The sequence below is a fragment of the Octopus bimaculoides genome, chromosome 2, assembly GCF_001194135.2.
Source record: "Octopus bimaculoides isolate UCB-OBI-ISO-001 chromosome 2, ASM119413v2, whole genome shotgun sequence".
In the NCBI taxonomy this organism is placed as follows: Eukaryota; Metazoa; Mollusca; class Cephalopoda; order Octopoda; family Octopodidae; genus Octopus; species Octopus bimaculoides.
Window position 1 is genome coordinate 133,524,722 of NC_068982.1, and position 10,835 is coordinate 133,535,556.

The 10,835-nt window shown below is 34.1% G+C and overlaps 1 protein-coding gene across 2 annotated transcripts in view; it reads right to left on the minus strand.

Moving 5' to 3' along the window:
• The window catches only part of LOC106880132 (protein C12orf4 homolog), a 148,527-nt gene that overhangs the window by 32,969 nt on the left and 104,723 nt on the right, over positions 1-10,835 (minus strand). For both annotated transcript variants that reach the window (XM_014929955.2, XM_014929954.2), the window contains 2 exons: positions 4,774-4,919; positions 882-1,063 (listed from right to left, as the gene is read on the minus strand). In XM_014929955.2, coding sequence (XP_014785441.1) covers positions 882-1,063; positions 4,774-4,919 — 328 coding nt within the window. The remainder of the gene's footprint in view (positions 1-881; positions 1,064-4,773; positions 4,920-10,835) is intronic.

Genomic DNA, 10,835 nt, shown 5'->3' on the forward strand with positions numbered 1-10,835 from the left:
TATATATATATATATATATATATATATATATATATATATATATGTAAATTTAAGCAAGTAGAAAATGGAGAAAACTTTTGATCAACAAACAAATTGACCAACATTGGTTAATTATTTTTTGATACAAAACATAACACTAAGTAACATTTCTTACAGCTGTTTCGGCTGCTAGCGTCAGTCAGTGCTTACAAAGAAAATTCCAAAAATAATATTCGCCATCTTTATAGCACATTTGATCTAGTACATGGAGCTTCATCAGAGTGAATACAAATAAATAAAATAAAATAAATGAAGGGAAGAGGAAAGAACAGGGCCTCGAGATGAGGCCAGAAAGCTCAATATATTAGAATCATACCATTTTGCAGAGTGAAGCTTGAAGTCGATAGGCAAAAAAGTGAACTAGCAAATGAGCTAAAGAAATGATTTATGGGTTATCTCTTTATGTAGGGATTCCAGGGTGTATAAGTAGTAGTAGAATAAAACTAGTGCTAAAGTAAAATAGGAATCACCAATGTCTAGAAAAAGAATAGTAATTACGATTTTCTGCTAATTTAAATTTGATTCTTGATAAACTTTTGTTTATTCAGTTATTACCTGTACCCTATGAGCATAGTGTGCATGTATACCCATGCCCAGGGATAACACAGGTAAATGATAACGGTAGTATGAATGGATATTCTTATCCCTTAGACGGTTATTCCAACCGCTAACTCTGCTTATCTTTTATTTATATATATATATATATATATATATATATATAAAACACAACTTTTATAAACATAATGATAGTAGTACTCTTAATACAGATGTAATGATGGTGATAGTGGTGGTGAAATTACAAATAAAAAATGCAAGCAATCAATCAAGAATAGTAAAAATACTTGTTCTCTAAGTGTGCGATATCCTCATCACGATTTTGAGTGATATTTTCAATGTCCATAGCATACGAATGTTCCAAGTTTAAAAGAGTCTCTAGAGCAGGAGAATGGATCAAGGTGTGATAGACTTCAGAGAAAACTTGTTCATTTGTGACTTCTTCTGGTTTAGCAAATTCTTTTACTTCCTGAAATTATAGATTAGTTCAAAAGTTATAAGATCAAAATATTAAATACTTTACTCTGTTCAAGTTTTATTTTTTAAAGTAAAGTATATCAGGGACTCCTAATATTAGAGGATCTAATCAATTACTAAATCTTCCAATAATAACAGGTATAACTAAGAGAAAAAATCATAACAAATGCATAATAGGCAGTAACAATTACAATTGATCATTTAACAATTGATCATCATTTAATAAAGACCCCAGTTGACCTAGTTCTGCATGAATTATTAATCATAGGGATATACATAGTAGTCCTGACCAAATCCCAAACTTGAAATATGATAATTATTATAGCTTATCTCGGTGCATGTGTACTTGTGTATTATGAAGTTTGCTTCATAACAAACAGTTTTGGGTTCCACCCCATTGTGTGGTAACTGAGACAAGAGTCTTCTACTTTTGCTTCAAATTGTAGTAAACCCTTGTAAGGGAGAATGATACAGGGAAATTATTCAGAAGTCTGTTGTGTGTGTATGTGTCTATGGTATGCAAATTAGTAGGTCCACTTTTCTGAAGGTACTGTAACTGTTTGTGTATGTAAACAGATTGGCTGCTTATTTCTTTGGAATTGGTCAAATTGATGCAAACACCTCTGATGAGAATCCAATAAAATTTGGAAATCAATTAAGGTTGTTCATAATTTTTTTTTCCAGTCTATGAAAAAATAGCTAAATAAGCACTGTTTATTTATCTACTATATAGGCCACACATACATATACATATATTAAAACAAAGAATGGAATTAATGACACTGTTTTAATACTGTAGTTACAAATGTTTCTTTACAACATGGAAATACATTTTATGAATCATCGTTTAACGTCCGCTTTCCATGCTAGCATGGGTTGAAGAATATAGATATTAATATCAATGATAATATAGATATAATAAATTTATAATAAAATGTATATGTACTTTAGATCTTTTCCTGTGTGTAAATCTTCAGCCAGTTTCAACATAATAATGTTAAAGATTTACACGTGGGAAAAAAATCTATGTTAATGCCTGTATCTTATTCTGAATTTGGCGTTAGGAAGGGCATCCAGCTGTAGAAACTCTGCCAAATCAGACTGGAGCCTGGTGTTGCCATCCGGTTTCACCAGTCCTCAGTCAAATCGTCCAACCCATGCTAGCATGGAAAGCGGACGTTAAACGATGATGATGATGATGATGATTAATAACTATATTCATAAAATTTATTTCCCATGTAACAAAACATTTGTAACTACAGTATTAAAATAGCACCATAAATTCCAGTTTTTGTTTTTAATACATACATAATCTGTGAATAATAATACTTGACCAGAAATTTCAACTTATATGTATGGTTTTCTCATTTATACATTTGCTAGTCAGAATATGTACACATACTTCATGAGGAATACTTAGATTATTATCCTTTATATGCTGTTGGGCCCCCGCTGCTGATATTGGGGGCTGCATTCTATGCCTTGACCGGAGCATAGAACGGGGCTCGCCTCTTTGAGTTGGGAAATGAATGGAATGCTTGGAGTGTGTCTTGTTGTGGATACCCACTTCCTAAAAAAATAGGGAATAGGCGTGGGTATATATAAAAAAATGATATATAATGTATATAATGTGTGTGTGTATATATATATATATATATATATATATTTCTCTCTCTTTCTTTGGCTAGGTAACCATGTACCTCCACTACAGCAAAACACCTGTTTCTGTCTTTCTGTCATACTCTAACCATTCATCATTTGACACAAGATCACCTCCTTCAATGCTCTCTGCCTCTCAAAGATTCCTTGTCTTGCAAAGTTATTTGGTGACCCTGCCAGTACAGGTGCCACTTAAAAAGCATCTAGTCCACATTGTAAAATGGTTGGTATTTGAAAGGGCATCCAGCTGTAAAATCCATGCCAAAACTGACCTTGCCTGTGCTGGTGCTACATAAAAAGCACTCAACCCACTCTGTGGAGTGGTTGGTGCTGGGGAGGGCATGCAGCTGTGGAAACTATGCCAAAATAGACACAAAAGTATGGTGCAGGCTTCTGTCTGGCCAGCTCATATCAAATCATCCAACCCATGCCAGCATGGAAAGAGGATATTAAATGATGATGATGATGATATATATATATATATATATATATATATATATATATATATATATATATATATATATATATGTATACTCATGTGCACACACATGTGTGTATTTATGTGATGGTAATGTTAAGTCTCCTTGAAAAACAGGTAAGGATTAGGGAGAGGAAGAGTGTCCAGTCTTGGAATATTGCTGCAATAAGATTCATCCAATGCCACCATCAAAACCACAAATGTAAAGATGATGATGATAGTGACAATGATAACAATGTTAGATAGAGCTTATAATGATTGTTTGGGAAGTTACATTCGAATGGTTACCTGTTATCTTCTGCAGGTAGACATGAAACTAAGCGTCTAAGTTGTGATTTTTCACAAGAGCAATCCTGGAACAAAATAGCATCTGTTTATCTGCAACAGATAAACATTCATCTATGGAGTCTACTGACATGTATTTCTAAATTATGAGAGACAGCCTCCTTCTGAAGAATTAGCCTAGGGAACCAACTTATAATTAGCTTTCATCTCAGGAGTTAATGCATCAGAAATTGGCATTTGTCTGAAGAGTCAACTAATATGACACTTACATTCAGTTCAGGAGATAATTTTCAGTACACAACCCTCTATATGACTGTGATAGATACTTGCATAGAGACACCCAAATGAGAATTTGTTTAATATTAAACTTTGTTAAACTTAACCACTACTTATTTAATATTATAGTGACCAAAGGTGGCGAGCTGGCAGAAATGTTAGCATGGTGGCCGAAATGCTTAATAGTATTTCATCTGTCTTTATGTTCTGAGTTCAAATTCTGCCAAGGTTGACTTTGCCTTTCATTATTTCAGAGTCAATAAATTAAGTACCAGTTGTGTACTGAGGTCGATCGAATCTACTAGCTTCTTCTCCTAAAATTTCAGGCCTTGTGCCTAGAGTAGAAAAGAATATTATAGTGACCAGTCATTTTCTTTATGAATCATAATGGCTCAAGAGGAAGTCATGGGTAGTGCACATGAAAATGGTATTTTTTTTTTGCTTTGATCTGATTGGTGTTTTGTCAATGTAACCATGGCATCATCAATTACATTATCAAATTATAGAAAAAATTAAATGAAATGCAGAAAATTTTATCAGACATTATTTATCATTTATCATTTACTTGTTTCAGTCACTGGATTGTGGCCATGCTGGGGTATTACCTTGACAGGTGTAGCTGAACAAATTCACCCCAGTACTATTTTTTATGTGTGAGACTTTATTCTTTCAGACTTTTTTTGTTTGTTGAACTGCTAAGTTACAGGGGATATAAATAAACACTGGTTAAGTAGTGGGTGGGTTAACAAAACCACACACACACATACCTGCAGGCTTCCACAGCCCCCCCCCCCACCACCACCAAATTCACTCACAAGGTATTAGTCGACCTGGAGTTAAAGTAGAAGACACTTGCCCAAGGTGTGAAGCAGTGGGACTGAACCTGAAACCATCTGGTTGCAAAATGAGCTTCTTAACCACACAGCCATACCTGAGCCTTCCTATTTAATAAACATTTTGTATTTTTTGTCAAGAATCGAATGGGGAAATTGTATAAATTTTACCTGAGTGAATGCTTTTGTCCATCTTTTGACCAAGTCATCAGCTGACACTTCTCCAGATTTCACTCGATTAAGAGCAGCTTCACCATCCAAGTCGTACAAATTCTTGGTTTCTTCACAAATGAAAGAGTCCAACGAGTTCTTCAAGCCTAAATAAAAAAAACAAAAAGTAATAGTTTTTTTTTAAAAATCTGTAAATGTACTTTGAACAAAACATAAAACTCTATCAAATAAAATTCTTCTTTGGCATACTCCCTTTATTCATGCTTCAAATATTCTCCACTATAGCAAAACATGTCAGAAGTGTCTGGACTAGAGATTAGTATGTTGGGCTCATAAATCATAAAATAATGGATTCAAATCAGACTGGGTGGTCATATGCTGTGTCCTTGAGCAAGAAACTTCACTTCATGTTGTTCAAGGCTACTCACCTGAAATGAGTATCAGCAGCTGGGGTTAACCCAATGACAGACCAGCATCACATCCAGTGAAATGTCTCATATTCTCAAATACTTATACACCACATAAACCAAGATATGTTCTGGCCTAATGCAGTAGACTTAAGACAAACTCTAACTATTAACATAACACAGGTTTCAATGACACAGTGAAGAAATTACTGTTGGCTCAGTGGAAGAGAGTGCAAACATTCACAATCAACACTACCACAAGCCCTTCAATGCCAATATTATCTTCACATCAACTTTTTCTAATTTTCTCAAAATTAGTTGATTAAACAGTACCAACACAAAGCAGTGGATTAGCTGAACTGTTACAGCAATAGACTTGGTGTCTAGCAGTATCTGACCTGGCTTTATGAGGTTTTCATAGCAATACTAACACCAGTTGTCTTTCATCCTCTTGGGGTTGATAAAAAGTGTAAATCTAGGATGATAGATTCATAGAACCATTAGAACATGAGACATGTCAATCTGATAAAAAGTGTAAATCTAGGATGAGAGATTCATAGAACTATCAGAACACAAGACATGATACCTTGTGGTATTTGCTTCAGTTCTTTGCATTCTGGTAGCAATGCCTGAAACAAAACTTGTGGAAAATTATACTGATATTATAAGGAGTATGTTGCATGTGTGGGTAATAACTAGTCTCCCCCTACTAAAACAGAACAAAAAAAAAAAAGAAAGAAAAGCACCCTTGTTCAGGCCTGTTCCTTGCAGTTGCAGAAACCCAAAATCCAGTCATGACTGAAGGGGATTCTAAAAAATAAATCTAATTTTAGCACAAGGCCAGCAATTTCAAGGGGAGGAACCAAGATGGTAACATTGATTTCAGTACTTGACCAGTATTTTATTTTAATGACCCTGAAAGGATAAAAGACAAAGTTGACTTTGGTGGGATTAGAACTCAGAATGCAAAGAGCCAGAAGAAATGCCACTAAGCATTTTGTCCAATATGCCAACAATTCTGCCATCTCACCAATACAATTTCTAGCTGTTTATTTTACATTCTCTGCACTAGTCATTATTAAACATTATATACAAACATAGAACTTTGAAATTTCTAATATTGTAATATGTCTGTTAAACTTGAATAATATTCAAGTTTACTTAAATATTATTCAAGTCTACCACATTATAATGTTCAGTACAGTACATATCAATTCCCATATGATATCACTGGAAACAGTTGGCACTCTGACTTCATGATTAAATACTTAATATTAGAAAAGATATCATGTTAGCAGTGGGATGGTGGTAGCACTCACTACATTAAAATTAGAAAATATCTGAATTTGAGGAACAACCCAACCCATACAGAAATAGGTATAATGAGGCAATAGGGGATAAATAATTAAATGTCACAACATTAGATAGACTGCAATAAAAAAACAAAAGCAGCCATAGTACTCTTATCAATGAAGAAGATTTTGGTTTGGTATCATCACTACAACATTGAACTCTTCTAAATGTCTCTAAATATTTTTTTCAATTTTGATAATTGCTAACATGCATATTCGACATTTACTTCTAAAGGGATGAGCATGAAATTTATTGCTTTCAAAATCTCCGCAAATGTTGGAGCTTATATCGAAATGAAAACTCTTAATACACTAGGGAGTACAGTTCAAACTAATATGCATCGTTTTTCTTTGGTGTTAAACTCCAAAATTAAAACAGCAAAAAGATAAAAAATAATTTTTTTTTTCAATTTTATTCATGTATTTTTATTACAATTAGCTCTACCAAATATCCACAAATTTATTGACAGTATTGTATCTGTATATACTTTATAATTGATTTCTTGCATAAAAATTATTGATTTCTTAACATACAATTTTATAAAATATGAAATTAAAAAACACAAGAGGAAAATTATTTAACAAACTTTTCTTTGAAGTCTGCAACTAATGTTGGTAACACAAAATTAAAAAATGAAATAAAATAAAAAGATAAAGCTCTAGAATGAAATGAATTTACATTTCTATAATTTATATTTAGCTCTATCACACTGTTGAAAACTAGGTCTTTCGATATATTTCTTTCTTAGTATTTCATTTAACTGTGGTTAGTTAGGGCTTCATAAGGTAAAAAGATAATTTTTTTTAGATGTCAGTATATGAAAATATTTCATGTGAGGTGGCAATGGCAATATAACATTGATATCTGCTCCAAAAATTTCAGGAAAATATTAGTTTCTTTCAATTAGTAATTAGGCACACCACCACTATTTGATTGAAAACAGTGGTGGTATTTAATTAATCAACAACAGGAGTATGATTTGAACTTGGACTTGACTAAACACCGTCATGAATTTAGCTCTATGATCTCATTGATTCAAGCAAATATTGAAAATTTCCACTACCATCTGATTTATGATGTAATCAAATTTGATGATGATGAGGTAATGACAAAACTGATGCTGTTGATTATGACTAATGAATAAGCTAATGCCACATCACATTCATCAAATGATTACTAATGGTTCAAACTGTCTGGAGAGCTGCCCACCAGACACAGGGCTAGTTTTTCCTTATAGTATCAGTGTTTAATCCCAGATCAGCCCTGATTAACTAAACCTATGATTAGGATATTTAAGCCTTACCATCCTTTCTTGCCTTATCTTTTAAATGTTTCAGTCATTAGACTGTGGCCATGCTGGGGCACCACCATGACAGGTTTTAGACAAACTGACCAACTCCAGTACTTATTTTTTTCAAGTCTGGGACCTATTCTATTAATTTCTCCCTCTTTTTTTTTTTTTTTTGCTGAAGTACTAAATTACAGGGTTGTAAACAAACCACACCAGTAGTTAAGCAGCAACGAAAGGGGAGACAAACACACACACACAATGCTGAGCTTCCAAACAATTCTTATCAACCAAATTCACTCATAAGGCATTGGTTGACTAAAAACTATAGAAGACAACATTTTCCCAAGGTATACCATAGGACTGAACCTTAAACAATGTGGTTGCAAAGTGAGCTGCCTAAAACCATATAATCAAATGTGTTACTTTCTGAGCCAGCAGAGTGCAATCTGAGAGTGATTTAACTGTTGCTTCTAGAAAGCCAAACAACCCAATAGAGGCCTATGTCTTTGATTAGTTTGTTTACAGCACCAGTGTTAATGCACAACAATTTCCACACATTCTTCTTCTCCTCCTCTTCCTAATAAGGTCTCAGCAGTAAACCTAGCCAGGGAACCAAAAGATTGAAGGAATTTCAAAAGGATGGATGATGCATGTTGTGTACTTGGAACAGGTTGAAATACTGATGCAGTTCACTGAATCTCATGGTTTGTATAAATTTTCTTTTTGATACTTTGAAATATAGGAAAACAGGATAAGAAGATGTGGTCAAGTTTAAAACTCAGGATACTGGGTCTTTTGGAAAAAAGATGACACAGAATTGGGATGAGTCATGATATGTCATACTGCAGAGTTATCAAACACTGTTGGGATGGAACAATGGTGGAGATGGTGGTGAAGGTAATGATGATGATGACTGCAAAAAAAAAAGAAGTGGAAATAGATAAAGTAGAGGCATCATACTAAATACTTTACAGTCATTTAGTTTTATCCTTCCCAGAATATATGTCTAAATTTTGGTGTAGTTAACTGTCTTTCATTTATCCAGAAGAATTATATGTACCAGTAATATAATGGTATTATAGTGTGTGTGTGTGTGTGTAATGGGGTTGGAATTTAGATATTTATTCCATCACATCTACAATAATTTAGGGCTTGTCCTATGTAAAAACAAAATCATTGAGAAAAAGAAAAGCAATATTCATGAGATGTGAGCAAGATGGCAGAATTGTTAGCATGCTGGGCAAAATGCTTAGTGGCATTTCGTCTGTCTTTATGTTCTGAGTTCAAATTCTGTTGAGGTTGACTTTGCCTTTCATCCTTTCAGAATTGTTAAGTACCAGTTGAACACTGAAGTCAAATTAATTGATTTACCATACCCCAATAAATTGCTGGTCTTGTGCCAAAATTCAAAACCAATAAAAGCACCACCCGAATGTGGCCGATGCCAGGTCTGCTTGACTGGCTCCTGTGCCGGTGGCATGTAAAAAGCACCGACCGATCGTGGTTGATGCCAGTACCCCTGACTGGCTCTTGTGCCAGTGGCACGTAAAAAGCACCATCTGAACGTGATTGATGCCAGACCTGCCCGACTGGCTCCTGTGCCGGTGGCATGTAAAAAGCACCCACAACACTCTTGGAGTGGTTGGCGTTAGGAAGGGCATCCAGCTGTATAAACACTGCCAAATCAAATTGGAGCCTGGTGCAGCCACTGGCTCTCCAGACCTCAGTCAAACCGTCCAACCCATGCCAACATGGAAAATGGACATTAGACGACGATGATGATGATGATGATGAATATATTCAGGCAGATTGAAAACCCGAATACACAGATCTCTGTTGTTTTTCATTATTGGAGAACATCTCCTTCAAACACACATCATCTTCTCCAATGATGAAAAACAACAGTGATTGGCATATTCATACTTGAATCTGCCAGAATGTATTGAGAATGAATAGAGATGTTATTGTTAAATGCAACATCACAGATTATATAAAAGAAACTTGTAAAAAGTTGAGATATATATTATCCCTTGTATCTTCACCATTCAAAGTGGCCATATGCAGCCCAAATATTCTACCAGTTTTGTGTTCAAACTGGTTAGATCAGGCCTCCTACAACTATCCTGCAATGTCATTCTACAAGTAAACAAACACATCATCGAAATCTCAAAGCTACAAGACAATGTACAATTAATTTAAAACGACTCAGTGGTATCAGTCCTCAGTCAAACCGTCCAACCCATGCCAGTATGGAAAGCGGACAATGATGATGATGATATAAAATGAGCTTCCACACAATTTCCATATACTAATTTCACTCATAAGCCATTGGTTGGCTCAGGGCTATAGTAGAAGACACTTGCCCAAGGTACCACAGAAAAGTGGAAAATATGTAGCAGTAATGTACAGACAAATGATCTGAACAAAAGTAATTCACCGACTAAAAGAATAAATAGAACTAGATTGGTGGGAATAAAAAAGAAAATCAGTATGATGATGAACAAACAAACAAAAAAATAATAAACAGGATCCTTTACGCCTAAATTACTCACAAGTTTTCCAGACACAAATGAGTAATCAAACTCACTATAATATATATATATATATATATATAGCATTAATGAGTAATTTCCCTTGACATACTGTGATGGGTTGATATACATACATACATATATATATATATATATATGTATATATATATATATATATATATTACAAATTAAAAGGGTAAAGGATTATCAATTTATTAATTAATAAATCAATTAACAATTAACAATTTTTACCAAGCCCATCGGTATGAAAGCACCATTATTGGTGGAGAACTTATTTAAAAGCTCATATATATTTATAAATATAATTAATGGATCAGCAGATATTTGCTTCACCATATACCGAAGTTCAGAAATAGCAGCTAAAAAAGCTGAGAATCCCACAGATAGCATCACTTGTAACTCACAAAGGCCTTTGTGAGTTACAAGTGATGCTATCTGTGGGATTCTCAGCTTTTCTGA